The sequence below is a fragment of the Phoxinus phoxinus genome (genome assembly GCF_949152265.1).
Source record: "Phoxinus phoxinus genome assembly, chromosome: 7".
Taxonomy (NCBI): domain Eukaryota; kingdom Metazoa; phylum Chordata; class Actinopteri; order Cypriniformes; family Leuciscidae; genus Phoxinus; species Phoxinus phoxinus.
Window position 1 is genome coordinate 835,001 of NC_136882.1, and position 20,211 is coordinate 855,211.

Below are 20,211 nucleotides of genomic sequence, written 5' to 3' on the forward strand. Positions count from 1 at the left end.
GTGTGTGTGAGTGAGTGAGTGTGAGTGTGAGAGTGTGAGTGAGTGAGAGTGTGTGAGGGAGTGAGAGTGTGAGTGAGTGAGAGTGTGTGAGTGAGTGAGTGTGTGAGTGAGAGTGTGTGAGGGAGTGAGAGTGTGAGTGAGTGAGTGTGTGAGTGAGTGTGTGAGTGTGAGTGAGTGAGTGTGAGTGAGAGTGTGTGAGTGAGTGAGTGTGTGTGAGTGAGAGTGTGTGAGTGAGTGAGTGTGTGTGAGTGAGAGTGTGTGAGTGAGTGAGTGAGTGTGTGAGTGTGTGTGAGAGTGAGTGAGTGAGTGTGTGAGTGTGAGTGAGTGAGTGAGTGTGAGTGTGTGAGTGTGTGTGTGTGTGTGAGTGAGTGCGAGTGTGTGAGTGTGTGTGAGTGAGTGAGTGTGAGTGTGTGAGTGTGTGTGAGTGAGTGAGAGTGAGTGAGAGTGAGTGAGAGTGAGTGAGAGTGTGTGAGTGAGTGAGAGTGAGTGAGTGAGTGAGGGAGTGAGTGAGTGAGTGTGTGAGTGTGTGAGTGAGTGTGTGAGTGAGTGAGTGAGTGTGAGTGTGTGAGTGAGTGTGTGAGTGTGTGAGTGAGTGAGAGTGTGTGAGTGAGTGAGAGAGTGTGTGAGTGAGTGAGTGTGTGTGAGTGTATGTGTGTGAGTGAGTGTGAGTGTGTGTGTGAGTGTGTGTGAGTGAGTGAGTGAGTGTGTGAGTGTGTGAGAGTGTGTGAGTGAGTGAGTGAGTGAGTGAGTGAGTGAGTGAGTGTGAGTGAGTGTGTGTGAGTGAGTGAGTGTGTGAGTGAGTGTGTGAGTGTGAGTGTGTGAGTGTGAGTGAGTGTGTGTGAGTGAGTGTGTGAGTGTGAGTGTGTGAGTGTGAGTGAGTGTGTGTGAGTGAGTGAGTGTGTGAGTGTGTGTGAGTGAGTGTGTGAGTGTGTGTGAGTGAGTGATGTGAGTGTGTGAGTGAGTGTGAGTGTGTGAGTGTGAGTGTGTGAGTGAGTGTGAGTGTGTGAGTGTGTGTGAGTGAGTGAGTGAGTGTGTGAGTGTGTGTGAGTGAGTGAGTGAGTGAGTGAGTGTGAGTGAGTGTGTGTGAGTGAGTGAGTGTGTGAGTGTGTGAGTGTGTGTGAGTGAGTGAGAGTGTGTGAGTGAGTGAGTGAGTGTGAGTGTGTGTGAGTGAGTGTGAGTGTGTGAGAGTGTGTGAGTGTGTGTGAGTGTGTGTGAGTGAGTGAGTGAGTGAGTGAGTGTGTGTGTGTTCACCTTGGCGGCTGCGCTCTCGTCCTGCAGCTTCTTCACACTGAGCCGCTGTGAGCGTGACGTGTGTGTGTGCTGCTCGATCATCAGCTTCAGCTGCTCCTGCAGACGGTGCTGCTCCGCTGTCAGACCACTGCACTGGATCTGAGACACACACACATCATCGTCAACACACACACACACACACACACACACACACACACACACACACACACACACACACACACACACACACACACACACACACACACACACACACCTTATACTCCTCCAGCTGCTGCTGCTGGGCCTCCAGTTCTCCTCTCAGAGACGCCTGACTGATCATCTGAGCCGCTTCCTGTGGGAGATTCACACACACATCAGACATGAACAACACCACCAGATCTATCTATCTATCTATCTATCTATCTATCTATCTATCTATCTATCTATCTATAGTTGCAATCATAATTATTCAACCCCCATTGCAAATCAGGTTTATTGCCAAAATTTGAAATGAACAAATCAAACAAAAGTAATTGAAATAGCTCAACACAACAAATGTTTCAAGTGGTTTCCCCAAATTCAACTGAAACTGCAACTTTTGACTTTAATGAGTTTCAAATTGACTCAACCCCCTGAATAGAACCCCTCACAACAGCACAAGCCTGCAGAACAGGTGTTCTCCACTAATCAAGAGCTTCATTAGTTGCACCAGGTGTGCTTGAGCTGGAACACATGACATATCTGAACTGCCGAGGCTTGTCGAGGATTTGAGAGCAAGTTAGAAATAAGTCAAAAGAATGGACCAAAAAGTTGAGAAGATATCATCGCCCTTCACAAGCAAGGACCAGGACACAGAAAGAGAGTGAAGGCACTAAATGCTCCTCGAGACACCGCTAGAAGCATAGTTCATGTTAAAGGATCAGTGGTTACACGACCTGGACGGGGCAGAAAGAGGAAGATATCAGCGGCTGGACCCAGAGTTCTGAGAAGGCCGGTTCAGGATCACCCTGGAGTGACTGCAGAAGACCAGCAGCGAGATCTGGCGGCCACAGGCTCTGAGGCTTCAGCTGCACAGGAACACTCGTACTAAACACAGCAGAGCTCCAGGACTACACCACTGCTGACACAAGAGCTCAAGAGAAGTGCTCAAATCATGTAAATAAGCCACAGAAGTTTAGCAGAACTGGATCTCTTCGGTCCTGTGGATCAGCGGTGTGTCTGAGGAGGAAGAATGAAGCGTGAGCTATGAGCTATGAAGATAGTCTGGAGACCTGCAGCGTGTGGAGCTCGTGATGCTCTGCGGCGGCTTTATATCCTCCGGCTCCTGCAGCGTGTGGAGCTCGTGATGCTCTGCGGCGGCTTTATATCCTCCGGCTCCTGCAGCGTGTGGAGCTCGTGATGCTCTGCGGCGGCTTTATATCCTCCGGCTCTGGAGACCTGCAGCGTGTGGAGCTCGTGATGCTCTGCGGCCGCTTTATATCCTCCGGCTCCTGCAGCGTGTGGAGCTCGTGATGCTCTGCGGCGGCTTTATATCCTCCGGCTCTGGAGACCTGCAGCGTGTGGAGCTCGTGATGCTCTGCGGCGGCTTTATATCCTCCGGCTCTGGAGACCTGCAGCGTGTGGAGCTCGTGATGCTCTGCGGCCGCTTTATATCCTCCGGCTCCTGCAGCGTGTGGAGCTTGTGATGCTCTGCGGCGGCTTTATATCCTCCGGCTCCTGCAGCGTGTGGAGCTCGTGATGCTCTGCGGCGGCTTTATATCCTCCGGCTCTGGAGACCTGCTGCGGGTGGAGCTCGTGATGCTCTGCGGCGGCTTTATATCCTCCGGCTCTGGAGACCTGCAGCGTGTGGAGCTCGTGATGCTCTGCGGCGGCTTTATATCCTCCGGCTCCTGCAGCGTGTGGAGCTCGTGATGCTCTGCGGCGGCTTTATATCCTCCGGCTCCTGCAGCGTGTGGAGCTCGTGATGCTCTGCGGCGGCTTTATATCCTCCGGCTCTGGAGACCTGCAGCGTGTGGAGCTCGTGATGCTCTGCGGCGGCTTTATATCCTCCGGCTCCTGCAGCGTGTGGAGCTCGTGATGCTCTGCGGCAGCTTTATATCCTCCGGCTCTGGAGACCTGCAGCGTGTGGAGCTCGTGATGCTCTGCGGCAGCTTTATATCCTCCGGCTCTGGAGACCTGCAGCGTGTGGAGCTCGTGATGCTCTGCGGCGGCTTTATATCCTCCGGCTCTAGAGACCTGCAGTGTGTGGAGCTCGTGATGCTCTGCGGCGGCTTTATATCCTCCGGCTCTGGAGACCTGCAGCGTGTGGAGCTCGTGATGCTCTGCGGCGGCTTTATATCCTCCGGCTCTGGAGACCTGCAGCGTGTGGAGCTCGTGATGCTCTGCGGCGGCTTTATATCCTCCGGCTCTGGAGACCTGCAGCGTGTGGAGCTCGTGATGCTCTGCGGCGGCTTTATATCCTCCGGCTCTGGAGACCTGCAGCGTGTGGAGCTCGTGATGCTCTGCGGCGGCTTTATATCCTCCGGCTCTGAAGACCTGCAGCGTGTGGAGCTTGTGATGCTCTGCGGCGGCTTTATATCCTCCGGCTCCTGCAGCGGGTGGAGCTTGTGATGCTCTGCGGCGGCTTTATATCCTCCGGCTCTGGAGACCTGCAGCGGGTGGAGCTTGTGATGCTCTGCGGCCGCTTTATATCCTCCGGCTCTGGAGACCTGCAGCGTGTGGAGCTCGTGATGCTCTGCGGCCGCTTTATATCCTCCGGCTCCTGCAGCGTGTGGAGCTCGTGATGCTCTGCGGCGGCTTTATATCCTCCGGCTCTGGAGACCTGCAGCGTGTGGAGCTCGTGATGCTCTGCGGCGGCTTTATATCCTCCGGCTCTGGAGACCTGCAGCGTGTGGAGCTCGTGATGCTCTGCGGCGGCTTTATATCCTCCGGCTCTGGAGACCTGCAGCGTGTGGAGCTCGTGATGCTCTGCGGCGGCTTTATATCCTCCGGCTCTGGAGACCTGCAGCGTGTGGAGCTTGTGATGCTCTGCGGCGGCTTTATATCCTCCGGCTCTGGAGACCTGCAGCGTGTGGAGCTCGTGATGCTCTGCGGCGGCTTTATATCCTCCGGCTCTGGAGACCTGCAGCGTGTGGAGCTTGTGATGCTCTGCGGCAGCTTTATATCCTCCGGCTCTGGAGACCTGCAGCGTGTGGAGCTCGTGATGCTCTGCGGCGGCTTTATATCCTCCGGCTCTGGAGACCTGCAGCGTGTGGAGCTCGTGATGCTCTGCGGCGGCTTTATATCCTCCGGCTCTGGAGACCTGCAGCGTGTGGAGCTTGTGATGCTCTGCGGCGGCTTTATATCCTCCGGCTCTGGAGACCTGCAGCGTGTGGAGCTTGTGATGCTCTGCGGCTGCTTTATATCCTCCGGCTCTGGAGACCTGCAGCGGGTGGAGCTTGTGATGCTCTGCGGCGGCTTTATATCCTCCGGCTCTGGAGACCTGCAGCGGGTGGAGCTTGTGATGCTCTGCGGCGGCTTTATATCCTCCGGCTCTGGAGACCTGCAGTGTGTGGAGCTCGAGATGCTCTGCGGCGGCTTTATATCCTCCGGCTCCTGCAGCGTGTGGAGCTTGTGATGCTCTGCGGCGGCTTTATATCCTCCAGCTCAGGAGACCTGCTGCGTGTGGAGCTTGTGATGGTCTGCGGCGGCTTTATATCCTCCGGCTCTGGAGACCTGCAGCGTGTGGAGCTCGTGATGCTCTGCGGCGGCTTTATATCCTCCGGCTCTGAAGACCTGCAGCGTGTGGAGCTCGTGATGCTCTGCGGCGGCTTTATATCCTCCGGCTCTGGAGACCTGCAGCGGGTGGAGCTTGTGATGCTCTGCGGCGGCTTTATATCCTCCGGCTCCTGCAGCGTGTGGAGCTCGTGATGCTCTGCGGCCGCTTTATATCCTCCGGCTCCTGCAGCGTGTGGAGCTCGTGATGCTCTGCGGCCGCTTTATATCCTCCGGCTCCTGCTGCGTGTGGAGCTTGTGATGCTCTGCGGCCGCTTTATATCCTCCGGCTCTGGAGACCTGCAGCGTGTGGAGCTCGTGATGCTCTGCGGCGGCTTTATATCCTCCGGCTCTGAAGACCTGCAGCGTGTGGAGCTCGTGATGCTCTGCGGCCGCTTTATATCCTCCGGCTCTTGCAGCGTGTGGAGCTCGTGATGCTCTGCGGCGGCTTTATATCCTCCGGCTCCTGCTGCGTGTGGAGCTTGTGATGCTCTGCGGCCGCTTTATATCCTCCGGCTCTGGAGACCTGCAGCGTGTGGAGCTCGTGATGCTCTGCGGCGGCTTTATATCCTCCGGCTCTGGAGACCTGCAGCGTGTGGAGCTCGTGATGCTCTGCGGCGGCTTTATATCCTCCGGCTCTGGAAAGCAGAGATGATCCACTGAAGGATCAAGAGATCCTGGGAGGAAACATCACACCGTCAGTGAGGAAGCTGGAGCTGGACCTTCAGCAGGACCACGATACCGAGCATGCCTCAGAAACAGAAGCTGCTGTCTGGTTACGCATCTCGTCTGCAGCAGCTCATCACACCAAAAGGCTGTTCTACTGAGAGCTAAAGATGCTTGCCATGAAGGGGTTGAATCATTTTGAGACTGCAGAAGTGAATAAGTTGTATTTTCAGTTAAACATTTGTTGTGTTGAGCTAGGGCTGGACGATATGGCCAACATTTATGTCACAATATCTAAACTGCCAAGAACGCCCACAATTAATGTCTGTACCTTCTAACTTCTGAAAAATTAATTTGCCAAGTCTCTGAAACCTCCTCCTATAAAACTATATGAATATTTTAGAAATAAAAATGGTACAAATAAACTGTTAATAATTTATTTGTATTTAACATTGATACAAGAAATGTGAAATCACTGTCAGTTAATAACTCAACTTATTAATGTAGGCTACTTTAACTTTAAGCTTATAGGCTAACATAGGTTGATTATACTACTCTTATAGATTGAAATAAGTGCTCCAGGATAAAGAATATGAAAAGTGCTCAGAGTTGCTGCAGAAAACAAACCAGAAAAAAGTGAGCACCAAAAGCACATGTTGCTGAGGGACAGTGAGTGTTGATGACACCCTGAACTCATTCTGATTGATGAATACAGTGTTTACATGAGCGCTAAACACGTGATCGGGTTGATGTGCGCGTTCATGTCACAAGCTTCAAATCAGAATAGATTTTTTGACATGCGCACACGGCACAAATATAGTGTCCAGCTGTTGCATACGGTCTATGACATGATAACCCAGTCGCCGAATCCGCCATTTTTGCCCGACTAAGCAGTCAGGAGAGTTAACTTAGTAACGTTAGCGCTTATTATTTATAACAATTATTTATATATATTATATTAGCTATTAACGCTTGAGTTTGAGCTTGAGAAGCGAAGTGTACTGACGTCTTTCCGGGGTTAAAACAACATTCCTCCTGATGTTCATTCATGTTTATTTGATGCTATAAATGAACTAGAAGGAAGAGATGAGGGTTCACGAGCAGCTTTAACTGAGGCGACAGCGATCTGTCACACACATTAAAGAGCCACAAAATGTGTTATTCACTGCGTGAGAACATGGTGAGGCGTGACTGAGAGCGCCGTGGCTTGTTGGACATAGCAACAGTAACTAAAGGGGCGGGTCTTTGCGAACGGTCAATTTGGAGACGATGAACATATGAACCGTTGTGCCGTACTGCTTATATTTATCACGCAGTAAAAATGAAAACGTAAACGTAGCACAAGCCTGTAATGTATATCGAAATATCGGAAATGTGTTTAAAAATCATATCACCGTTATTGAAAAAAATTAGATCGCGATACATATTGATATTGAATTATTGTCCAGCCCTACGTTGAGCATTGCTAACAGCTGCAAGTTTGTACATTTTGCCAATAAACCTGATTTGCAATGTGGGTTGAATAATTTCAATTGCAACTGTATCTATCCACCTATTCATCCTGTCCATGTTCTGTTCTGTCCATGTTCTGTCTATGTTCTGTTCTGTCCATGTTCTGTCCATGTTCTGTTCTGTCCATGTTCTGTTCTGTCCATGTTCTGTCCATGTTCTGTCTATGTTCTGTTCTGTCCATGTTCTGTTCTGTCCATGTTCTGTCCATGTTCTGTTCTGTCCATGTTCTGTCTATGTTCTGTTCTGTCCATGTTCTGTTCTGTCCATGTTCTGTCCATGTTCTGTCTATGTTCTGTTCTGTCCATGTTCTGTCCATGTTCTGTTCTGTCCATATTCTGTCTATGTTCTGTCTATGTTCTGTCTATGTTCTGTCCATGTTCTGTCTATGTTCTGTCTATGTTCTGTCTATGTTCTGTCTATGTTCTGTCTATGTTCTGTCCATGTTCTGTCTATGTTCTGTCTATGTTCTGTTCTGTCCATATTCTGTCTATGTTCTGTCTATGTTCTGTCTATGTTCTGTCTATGTTCTGTCCATGTTCTGTCTATGTTCTGTCTATGTTCTGTTCTGTCCATATTCTGTCTATGTTCTGTCTATATTCTGTCCATGTTCTGTCTATGTTCTGTCCATATTCTGTCCATGTTCTGTCTATGTTCTGTTCTGTCCATATTCTGTCTATGTTCTGTCTATGTTCTGTCTATGTTCTGTCTATGTTCTGTCCATGTTCTGTCTATGTTCTGTCTATGTTCTGTCTATGTTCTGTTCTGTCCATATTCTGTCCATGTTCTGTCTATGTTCTGTCCATGTTCTGTTCTGTCCATGTTCTGTCTATGTTCTGTCCATGTTCTGTTCTGTCCATGTTCTGTCTATGTTCTGTCCATGTTCTGTCTATGTTCTGTTCTGTCCATATTCTGTCCATGTTCTGTCTATGTTCTGTCCATGTTCTGTCTATGTTCTGTTCTGTCCATATTCTGTCCATATTCTGTCTATGTTCTGTCTATGTTCTGTCTATGTTCTGTCTATGTTCTGTCTATGTTCTGTCTATGTTCTGTCCATGTTCTGTTCTGTCCATGTTCTGTCTATGTTCTGTCCATGTTCTGTCTATGTTCTGTTCTGTCCATATTCTGTCCATATTCTGTCTATGTTCTGTCTATGTTCTGTTCTGTCCATATTCTGTCCATATTCTGTCTATGTTCTGTCTATGTTCTGTCTATGTTCTGTCTATGTTCTGTCTATGTTCTGTCTATGTTCTGTCCATGTTCTGTTCTGTCCATGTTCTGTCTATGTTCTGTCCATGTTCTGTCTATGTTCTGTTCTGTCCATATTCTGTCCATATTCTGTCTATGTTCTGTCTATGTTCTGTCTATGTTCTGTCTATGTTCTGTCTATGTTCTGTCTATGTTCTGTCCATGTTCTGTCCATGTTCTGTCTATGTTCTGTTCTGTCCATGTTCTGTCTATGTTCTGTCTATATTCTGTCCATGTTCTGTCCATGTTCTGTCTATGTTCTGTTCTGTCCATATTCTGTCCATGTTCTGTCCATGTTCTGTCCATGTTCTGTTCTGTCTATGTTCTGTCTATATTCTGTCCATGTTCTGTCCATGTTCTGTCTATGTTCTGTTCTGTCCATATTCTGTCCATGTTCTGTCTATGTTCTGTTCTGTCCATATTCTGTCCATGTTCTGTCCATGTTCTGTCCATGTTCTGTTCTGTCCATGTTCTGTCCATGTTCTGTCCATGTTCTGTCCATGTTCTGTCCATGTTCTGTTCTGTCCATGTTCTGTTCTGTCCATATTCTGTCTATATTCTGTCCATGTTCTGTCCATGTTCTGTTCTGTCCATGTTCTGTTCTGTCCATGTTCTGTTCTGTCCATATTCTGTCTATATTCTGTCCATGTTCTGTCCATGTTCTGTCTATATTCTGTCCATGTTCTGTCCATGTTCTGTCTATATTCTGTCCATGTTCTGTTCTGTCCATGTTCTGTCCATGTTCTGTCCATGTTCTGTCCATGTTCTGTCCATGTTCTGTCCATGTTCTGTCCAAGTTCTGTTCTGTCCATGTTCTGTCTATGTTCTGTTCTGTCCATATTCTGTCTATATTCTGTCCATGTTCTGTTCCGTCCATGTTCCGTCCATGTTCCGTCCATGTTCTGTCTATATTCTGTCCATGTTCTGTCCATGTTCTGTCCATGTTCTGTCTATATTCTGTCCATGTTCTGTTCTGTCCATGTTCTGTCCATGTTCTGTCCATGTTCTGTCCATGTTCTGTCCATGTTCTGTCTATATTCTGTCCATGTTCTGTTCCGTCCATGTTCTGTCCATGTTCTGTTCTGTCCATGTTCTGTCTATGTTCTGTTCTGTCCATGTTCTGTCCATGTTCTGTCCATGTTCTGTCTATATTCTGTCCATGTTCTGTTCCGTCCATGTTCTGTCCATGTTCTGTCTATGTTCTGTCTATGTTCTGTCCATGTTCTGTCTATGTTCTGTTCTGTCCATGTTCTGTCCATGTTCTGTCCATGTTCTGTCTATATTCTGTCCATGTTCTGTTCCGTCCATGTTCTGTCCATGTTCTGTCTATGTTCTGTTCTGTCCATGTTCTGTCCATGTTCTGTCTATATTCTGTCCATGTTCCGTCCATGTTCTGTCCATGTTCTGTCCATGTTCTGTTCTGTCTATGTTCTGTCTATGTTCTGTCTATGTTCTGTCCATGTTCTGTCCATGTTCTGTTCTGTCCATGTTCTGTCCATGTTCTGTCTATGTTCTGTCTATGTTCTGTCTATGTTCTGTTCTGTCCATATTCTGTCCATGTTCTGTCTATGTTCTGTCCATGTTCTGTCCATGTTCTGTCCATGTTCTGTTCTGTCCATATTCTGTCCATGTTCTGTCTATGTTCTGTTCTGTCCATATTCTGTCCATGTTCTGTCCATGTTCTGTCCATGTTCTGTCCATGTTCTGTCTATGTTCTGTTCTGTCCATATTCTGTCCATGTTCTGTCTATGTTCTGTCTATGTTCTGTCTATGTTCTGTTCTGTCCATATTCTGTCCATGTTCTGTCTATGTTCTGTCTATGTTCTGTCCATGTTCTGTCTATGTTCTGTCCATGTTCTGTCTATGTTCTGTCCATGTTCTGTCCATGTTCTGTTCTGTCCATATTCTGTCCATGTTCTGTCTATGTTCTGTTCTGTCCATATTCTGTCCATGTTCTGTCCATGTTCTGTCCATGTTCTGTCCATGTTCTGTCTATGTTCTGTCTATGTTCTGTCTATGTTCTGTCTATGTTCTGTTCTGTCCATATTCTGTCCATGTTCTGTCTATGTTCTGTCCATGTTCTGTCCATGTTCTGTCTATGTTCTGTCCATGTTCTGTCCATGTTCTGTCCATGTTCTGTCCATGTTCTGTCTATGTTCTGTTCTGTCCATATTCTGTCCATGTTCTGTCTATGTTCTGTCCATGTTCTGTCTATGTTCTGTCCATGTTCTGTCTATGTTCTGTCCATGTTCTGTCCATGTTCTGTCTATGTTCTGTCTATGTTCTGTCTATGTTCTGTCTATGTTCTGTTCTGTCCATATTCTGTCCATGTTCTGTCTATGTTCTGTTCTGTCCATATTCTGTCCATGTTCTGTCTATGTTCTGTCCATGTTCTGTCTATGTTCTGTTCTGTCCATATTCTGTCCATGTTCTGTCTATGTTCTGTTCTGTCCATGTTCTGTCCATGTTCTGTCCATGTTCTGTCCATGTTCTGTCTATGTTCTGTCTATGTTCTGTTCTTTCCATGTTCTGTCTATGTTCTGTCTATGTTCTGTTCTGTCCATATTCTGTCCATGTTCTGTCCATGTTCTGTCCATGTTCTGTCCATGTTCTGTCTATGTTCTGTCTATGTTCTGTTCTGTCCATATTCTGTCCATGTTCTGTCTATGTTCTGTCTATGTTCTGTCCATGTTCTGTCCATGTTCTGTCTATGTTCTGTTCTGTCCATGTTCTGTCCATGTTCTGTCCATGTTCTGTCCATGTTCTGTCCATGTTCTGTTCTGTCCATATTCTGTCCATGTTCTGTCCATGTTCTGTCCATGTTCTGTCCATATTCTGTCTATGTTCTGTCTATGTTCTGTCTATGTTCTGTCTATGTTCTGTCCATGTTCTGTCCATGTTCTGTCTATGTTCTGTCTATGTTCTGTCTATGTTCTGTTCTGTCCATATTCTGTCCATGTTCTGTCTATGTTCTGTCCATGTTCTGTTCTGTCCATGTTCTGTCTATGTTCTGTCCATGTTCTGTCTATGTTCTGTCCATGTTCTGTCTATGTTCTGTCTATGTTCTGTCTATGTTCTGTTCTGTCCATATTCTGTCTATGTTCTGTCCATATTCTGTCCATGTTCTGTTCTGTCCATGTTCTGTCTATGTTCTGTCTATATTCTGTCCATGTTCTGTCCATGTTCTGTCTATGTTCTGTTCTGTCCATATTCTGTCCATGTTCTGTCCATGTTCTGTCTATGTTCTGTTCTGTCCATATTCTGTCCATGTTCTGTCCATGTTCTGTCTATGTTCTGTTCTGTCCATATTCTGTCCATGTTCTGTCTATGTTCTGTCCATGTTCTGTTCTGTCTATGTTCTGTCCATGTTCTGTTCTGTCCATGTTCTGTCTATGTTCTGTCTATATTCTGTCCATGTTCTGTCCATGTTCTGTCCATGTTCTGTCTATGTTCTGTTCTGTCCATATTCTGTCCATGTTCTGTCCATGTTCTGTCTATGTTCTGTTCTGTCCATATTCTGTCCATGTTCTGTCTATGTTCTGTCCATGTTCTGTTCTGTCCATGTTCTGTCCATGTTCTGTCCATGTTCTGTCCATGTTCTGTCCAAGTTCTGTTCTGTCCATATTCTGTCTATATTCTGTCCATGTTCTGTTCTGTCCATGTTCTGTCTATATTCTGTCCATGTTCTGTCCATGTTCTGTCTATATTCTGTCCATGTTCTGTTCTGTCCATGTTCTGTCCATGTTCTGTCCATGTTCTGTCCAAGTTCTGTTCTGTCCATGTTCTGTCTATGTTCTGTTCTGTCCATATTCTGTCTATATTCTGTCCATGTTCTGTTCCGTCCATGTTCCGTCCATGTTCCGTCTATATTCTGTCTATATTCTGTCCATGTTCTGTCCATGTTCTGTCCATGTTCTGTCCATGTTCTGTCTATATTCTGTCCATGTTCTGTTCCGTCCATGTTCTGTCCATGTTCTGTTCTGTCCATGTTCTGTCTATGTTCTGTTCTGTCCATGTTCTGTCCATGTTCTGTCTATATTCTGTCCATGTTCCGTCCATGTTCTGTTCTGTCTATGTTCTGTTCTGTCTATGTTCTGTCTATGTTCTGTCTATATTCTGTCCATGTTCTGTCCATGTTCTGTCTATGTTCTGTTCTGTCCATGTTCTGTCCATGTTCTGTCTATGTTCTGTCTATGTTCTGTTCTGTCTATGTTCTGTCTATGTTCTGTCCATGTTCTGTCCATGTTCTGTCTATGTTCTGTCCATGTTCTGTCCATGTTCTGTCTATGTTCTGTTCTGTCCATATTCTGTCCATGTTCTGTCCATGTTCTGTCTATGTTTTACTTTACTTTACTTTACTTTACTTTACTTTATTGTCCACGTAGTGGAAATTTGTCTCTGTCTTCACATACATCAGTACAACAATACATTACACATAAAATAAACAAAGCACACATCAAAACACACATCAATCATTACCATTTAAAATCTTGACAGCATTTGGCACAAAGGATAATTGGTAAACCTTCCTAATTACTCGTGGTTGCCTATAACGTCTTCCAGATGGCAGCAATTGAAACTTGCTATGTAGAGGATGAGAAACATCCCCTACTATCTTTAAAGCCTTTTCCTTACTTTTTCCACGATAAAGATCATTCAAGTGTCTCTGTGTCTTACCAATTATTTTGCTTGCCTCATTCACAATCTTAGACAGTCTAGCTTTATTCACAACAGTCAGGTTACCATACCATGATGTCATATTAAAAACCAGAATACTTTCCACAAAATTTTTATAGACCATTTCGAGTATAATCTTGCTCACACCAAAGTGATTCAACCTCCTAATTAGATGTAACCTCTGGTGAGCCTTCTTACAAATGCTATCAGTATTTTCTAAAAAATTTAATTGGGCATCAATATATGTCCCCAAATACTTAAAATTGCTGACAAATTCTATTGGATTTCCATTTAATACTACAGGTTCCAACCCCAAAATATTACGCTTGTCTCCAGTTATTACCAACTCCTTTGTCTTATTTGTGTTTATCACCAGTGCACTCGACTGGCACCACTCAAAAAGTGCTTCAGCCTGTTCTCTTATTTGTGTTTATCACCAGTGCACTCGACTGGCACCACTCAAAAAGTGCTTCAGCCTGTTCAGCACTGGGTCAGCAGCAGAGCCGCGCCCCGGAAGAGTGAGTGAGTGTGAGTGAGTTCTGTCTATGTTCTGTTCTGTCCATGTTCTGTCCATGTTCTGTCCATGTTCTGTCCATGTTCTGTCTATGTTCTGTCCATGTTCTGTCTATGTTCTGTCTATGTTCTGTCTATGTTCTGTTCTGTCCATGTTCTGTCTATGTTCTGTCTATGTTCTGTTCTGTCCATGTTCTGTCCATGTTCTGTCTATGTTCTGTCTATGTTCTGTCCATGTTCTGTCTATGTTCTGTCTATGTTCTGTCTATGTTCTGTCTATGTTCTGTCCATGTTCTGTCCATGTTCTGTCCATGTTCTGTCTATGTTCTGTCTATGTTCTGTCCATGTTCTGTCCATGTTCTGTCCATGTTCTGTCCATGTTCTGTCTATGTTCTGTCTATGTTCTGTTCTGTCCATGTTCTGTCCATGTTCTGTCTATGTTCTGTCTATGTTCTGTCCATGTTCTGTCCATGTTCTGTCTATGTTCTGTCTATGTTCTGTTCTGTCCATGTTCTGTCCATGTTCTGTCTATGTTCTGTCTATGTTCTGTCCATGTTCTGTCTATGTTCTGTCTATGTTCTGTCTATGTTCTGTTCTGTCCATGTTCTGTCTATGTTCTGTCTATGTTCTGTTCTGTCCATATTCTGTCCATGTTCTGTCCATGTTCTGTCCATGTTCTGTCTATGTTCTGTTCTGTCCATGTTCTGTCCATGTTCTGTCCATGTTCTGTCCATGTTCTGTCTATGTTCTGTCCATGTTCTGTCCATGTTCTGTCCATGTTCTGTCTATGTTCTGTCTATGTTCTGTCTATGTTCTGTTCTGTCCATGTTCTGTCTATGTTCTGTTCTGTCCATATTCTGTCCATGTTCTGTCCATATTCTGTCTATGTTCTGTTCTGTTCTGTCCATGTTCTGTCTATGTTCTGTCCATGTTCTGTCTTTTCCTACAGTCGCTCCACTTGTAATCTATGAAAGTCTCCATGTAATATTAATGTCTAAGTAAAGGCTAAATGTATGCCTGCAGAGACGGAATTCATGAGACTCACTTTTTGTTTTGCGTCTCCCAGATCTTTTTTGGTCTTGACCAGCAGTTGTTTCATCCTGGAGGCTTTCTCCTCCGTCTGATCCAGCAGGGACTTCAGAGACTCTGAGAGAAACACACATAATGACTCGTCAGCGTTTGATCCTGAGCTCCAGGGCTATTTCACCAGATTGCAGATCAACAGATGAAGCGTTCAGCGGTACCGATGTCCTGGCTCAGCCGCTGCTCCCGCTCTCTCTGTGTCTGTGTGTGCAGCTGGTGCTCCTCCGCCTGTCTGTCTCTCTCAGAGAGTTTGTGATTGAGTTCTTTCACCAGTTTCTCATAGTCCGCCATCTCCATGTCCATCAGTGAGCTCTGCTGAGCGCCCTGCAGAGCAAACACACACACTGATGTCCTTCACACATGTGCAGTACACAACCATGACTAACTGGGCACTGGTGTTCAGATGCACGTCAAAAGCCTGCCTAAAATTATAATCAGAATAGTGTCCTCTCATTATATATCTGTCCATGTATCGGTCTGTCAGTCTGGCACTATGATCAGAGCTGTGTGTGTGAACATGCCTTCCTCAGCTGCTCGAGCTCCTGAGCGGTTTGCTGGAGCTGATGTGTGTGTTTGCTGAGCTGAGCTTGAAGCTGCTCCACCTCCTGGACTGCAGACTGATGCTCCTGGAGAACGAGAACCACACACACACGCAGACACACACACACACGCAGACACACACACACACGCAGACACACACACACACGCAGACACACACACACACACACGCAGACACACACACACACACGCAGACACACACACACACGCAGACACACACACACACACGCAGACACACACACACACACACACACGCAGACACACACACACACGCAGACACACACACGCACACGCAGACACACACACGCACACGCAGACACACACACGCACACGCAGACACACACACGCACACGCAGACACAAACACACACACGCACACACACACACAGATCAGTGTTCGTACAGATACTGTCAAATGAAATTCCGGCACTTTCAGAGACTTTAAGCATTGATTTGCTGTTTTTGGTTTTCAAGGAATAAAATCAGAGATCTCACTAATCAAACAATATCTTTAATATCTTTCAAATTCTACAAAAAGGTATTCCAGAAATGCAGTTTTAATAGGATTTAAACCTCATTCACACAGAGTTTTCCCCCCATGACCTGAAGAAGGAAAATTGTATCATATACGTGGAAAAATATGAGCAATATCACGCTAATATCCAATGGAAATGGCTGAATATCTATATCAGGCGGCCTGCAGCAATCATTTAGTGTGAAAAGATTGTATTTGTGTTTAAAAAAAATAATAATTAACACTCATTTCATATGTATACATGTATATATTGTCTTTGAATAATTCAAGCACTTTTCAAGTAGTTATTCATAAATATAGCTGATTTCAAGGAATTAAATGACAAGTTCTTCGATGACTTTAACCCTCTGGGGACCAAGGTGTTTTTGGGGTCCTTGAGATGTTCTGACATGCCCTGACATTTGTGCTTTTTTCAGTTGCTTATAAACATATTAATGGCAAAGCTGTAATTACTCTATTTATCACAAACAGGGCTACCATAATATGTGAGCAACATGCATGAACATGTTTGTATTTTTGAGAGAATAATGTTTATGCATGGTTATTCAAAAAACAGAAAATGAAAGTGTCTGAAATAACGCCACTAAACACATAGTAAATATGTGTTCACAATACTTCTGAGTAATGGATGTTGTCACCTAGAGTTTTTCCTTCAAAATGATCTGAAAATCATCCTGACTAATCACTCACATAAAACAATACATTGATTTACATTTTGTAAAACACTTTTTGTTTGGGAAGGCAATATGCGCAGGGGCGTGACTGATCCAACACCATCATGTATAGTGAGTGGTTCACACCTGAGAAGACAATGACCCCGCATAATGACCCCGCTTAATGAGCCTTTCATTCAGGTGTGTCACACAAGAAAGAATGTGAGGACAAAATAAATAAATAAATATATATATAATCCAAATATAAATTTAAGTCAAAAGCACATTTTAGTACATAGCCATACCTGGAAACCAATCCTGTTCATATAGGCTATATGAGCCATTCAAAGTTAGATTTAGAAACTTTTCCTTTTTTTTTTTAACAATTTTTTGTTTACATGCAAATTATATAATATCCAAGGTAAACATTTCTAGTAATTGTGCAGTTAATTCTCATACTGTTTTTCAGAAAGTTTTGGAATACATCCTCTGCCCAAATGTGTCACTAATAAAAAACAATAATAAATAATTTAATGAGAAGGTTTATATTGACCTATAAAGATTATTTTACATCTACCTTGTAAATATATTTTTTGCTATTTTATTAAAAAGTGTTCACATGTAAATCAACAATAACTACAATTTTAACAATATTTCAAGTGTAATCTTTCTTTTTTTAAAGTATCATACATCTTTCAAAGTTTCATTAGTTTGATTTAGCCTAACGTTACATTGGAACAAACACTAACATCTATAGTTTATGAGTTTAGTTTTGACAAAACATACTATATATTTAACATATGAGCAGAAACTGGCTAACAAAAGCTTATTTGATGTCTATTTTACAGTAAAAACTGTATAGTCTATCCACAACTAGTCACAACTAGTAGCAACAGCGCGCATATATGCCGTTCATTCATCACACACAGACACGCGATTCATATTTAAACAGTCTTTTTGCGGTTTACAGACTATTCCATATCGCGATTACAACAAAGCGTATAAGAATAAAACACTTACTACTAATCCTCAACTGGATCCATTGCTCCTCGAAGTGAAACCAGCACTTCTGAGGTACGTTTCCCAGGATTATTCCTCGCAAGATGACAACAGTACATTCATCTGATTAAACTTGGTGTGTTTTATCGAGCTGATGTGGCCGGTTTGCATGTATTGCCTCAGATCATTTGCGTTTGAATAGCGCGCGCTCTGCGTGGGCGTGGTCACATTAAAAGATAAGGAGGTATAATGAGCTGACATGAGAACTCGCTCTTTTTATATAGATTACATAAACAGAGAATATTTGTTTTAGTTTTGAATTAGATAATTTAAAACTACACACTTAAATGATTATAGAAATATATAGCTCATGTCTGAGTGAATAGTATTCGCTGAGTTTTGTTTAAGTTTACAGACGTGCACTAGAAAAAAAGTTCACGGAGACGGAGAGGCAGAAAGCACTCCCTGTTTACTTTCTTTATTTTACAAAAGCACAATGTTTTATTTCGATTGTAAAAAAGTAGACATTTTAAATCTTTTTAAATCTAGTATTTTAAATCTATTTTGCTGCTATGTAAAAAAACCGAGCAAAACATGCCGGCGCGTTTGCCGTCCCCAGAGGGTTAAACCCTGATCAGTAAGTCAGTAAGAGGCTCAACTGTACCTTAGTCTTCTGCTCTCTTAGAAGCCTCTCTGCCTCCAGGTCTCGCTCCAGCTTCTGCATCTCCAGTGTGTGTGACTCCAGCTGTGTGACGTGACTCTGCAGCGCCTCCACGCGGGCCGCCAGATCCGTTCGCTCCGATGACAGCAGCTCATGCTGAGAGAACACGCAAAACACGACAGAGGAACACTTACTGATCAGACCAAACACTTCCCAGCCTGTCTGTTACTCACACACACGCCTCTGTGTTAGATACACATGAATCCGGTTTAGTGGATGTATGAAGAGGAACACAGGTGTGGAGCATCACATTAACTATGGGCATCTCCCATCTATAACACACTTCTTTCACATGACGGATGATGGGTGTTACTGAAGTACCTGCTGAACTGCACTCTGGAGACGCCTGCTTAAATCTTCACTGTGTGTATTGGCCTGCTCCAGCAGCTCAGTCTGCTTGTCATAGTCCACCAGCAAATTCTACAAATACATGATTTAAAAGTGCACCGTTTACTTCTGCTCTAGCAGATCTCATCTGCCACTATAACTGGAGGGATGAACTGAACCTTGTAGTGCTCTGCTCCATGGATGATGTCCTTCACAGATCTCGCCAGTCGGTCTCGCTCAGCCTTCAGCTGCTCCACTTCCTCCCTCAGAGCGCCAGCCTGGAGTCACAAACACAAGCTCAGTATCAGGCCTGACAGCGGCTCGAAGCCTGGAGTCACAAACACAAGCTCAGTATCAGGCCTGACAGCGGCTCGGAGCCTGGAGTCACAAACACAAGCTCAGTATCAGGCCTGACAGCGGCTCGGAGCCTGGAGTCACAAACACAAGCTCAGTATCAGGCCTGACAGCGGCTCGGAGACTGGAGTCACAAACACAAGCTCAGTATCAGGCCTGACAGCGGCTCGGAGCCTGGAGTCACAAACACAAGCTCAGTATCAGGCCTGACAGCGGCTAGGAGTCTGGAGTCACAAACACAAGCTCAGTATCAGGCCTGACAGCGGCTCGGAGTCTGGAGTCACAAACAGAAGCTCAGTATCAGGCCTGACAGCGGCTCGGAGCCTGGAGTCACAAACACAAGCTCAGTATCAGGCCTGACAGCGGCTCGGAGTCTGGAGTCACAAACACAAGCTCAGTATCAGGCCTGACAGCGGCTCGGAGTCTGGAGTCACAAACACAAGCTCAGTATCAGGCCTGACAGCGGCTCGAAGCCTGGAGTCACAAACAGAAGCTCAGTATCAGGCCTGACAGCGGCTCGGAGTCTGGAGTCACAAACAGAAGCTCAGTATCAGGCCTGACAGCGGCTCGAAGCCTGGAGTCACAAACAGAAGCTCAGTATCAGGCCTGACAGCGGCTCGAAGCCTGGAGTCACAAACAGAAGCTCAGTATCAGGCCTGACAATGGCTCGAAGCCTGGAGTCACAAACACAAGCTCAGTATCAGGCCTGACAGCGGCTCGAAGCCTGGAGTCACAAACACAAGCTCAGTATCAGGCCTGACAGCGGCTCGGAGACTGGAGTCACAAACACAAGCTCAGTATCAGGCCTGACAGCGGCTCGGAGCCTGGAGTCACAAACACAAGCTCAGTATCAGGCCTGACAGCGGCTCGGAGTCTGGAGTCACAAACACAAGCTCAGTATCAGGCCTGACAGCGGCTCGAAGTCTGGAGTCACAAACACAAGCTCAGTATCAGGCCTGACAGCGGCTCGGAGACTGGAGTCACAAACACAAGCTCAGTATCAGGCCTGACAGCGGCTCGGAGCCTGGAGTCACAAACACAAGCTCAGTATCAGGCCTGACAGCGGCTCGGAGTCTGGAGTCACAAACACAAGCTCAGTATCAGGCCGGACAGCGGCTCGGAGTCTGGAGTCACAAACACAAGCTCAGTATCAGGCCTGACAGCGGCTCGGAGCCTGGAGTCACAAACACAAGCTCAGTATCAGGCCTGACAGCGGCTCGAAGTCTGGAGTCACAAACACAAGCTCAGTATCAGGCCTGACAGAGGCTCGAAGTCTGGAGTCACAAACACAAGCTCAGTATCAGGCCTGACAGAGGCTCGAAGCCTGGAGTCACAAACACAAGCTCAGTATCAGGCCTGACAGCGGCTCGGAGTCTGGAGTCACAA

At 45.7% G+C, this 20,211-nt stretch overlaps 1 protein-coding gene across 2 annotated transcripts in view; it reads right to left on the reverse strand.

Moving 5' to 3' along the window:
• The window catches only part of gcc2 (GRIP and coiled-coil domain containing 2), a 64,614-nt gene that overhangs the window by 30,186 nt on the left and 14,217 nt on the right, over window positions 1-20,211 (reverse strand). For both annotated transcript variants that reach the window (XM_079617996.1, XM_079617995.1), the window contains exons 9-16: window positions 18,651-18,749; window positions 18,466-18,564; window positions 18,088-18,240; window positions 15,201-15,305; window positions 14,841-15,003; window positions 14,642-14,742; window positions 1,505-1,582; window positions 1,252-1,389 (exon numbers count right to left, since the gene is read on the reverse strand). In XM_079617996.1, the coding sequence (XP_079474122.1) occupies window positions 1,252-1,389; window positions 1,505-1,582; window positions 14,642-14,742; window positions 14,841-15,003; window positions 15,201-15,305; window positions 18,088-18,240; window positions 18,466-18,564; window positions 18,651-18,749 (936 nt within the window). The remainder of the gene's footprint in view (window positions 1-1,251; window positions 1,390-1,504; window positions 1,583-14,641; window positions 14,743-14,840; window positions 15,004-15,200; window positions 15,306-18,087; window positions 18,241-18,465; window positions 18,565-18,650; window positions 18,750-20,211) is intronic.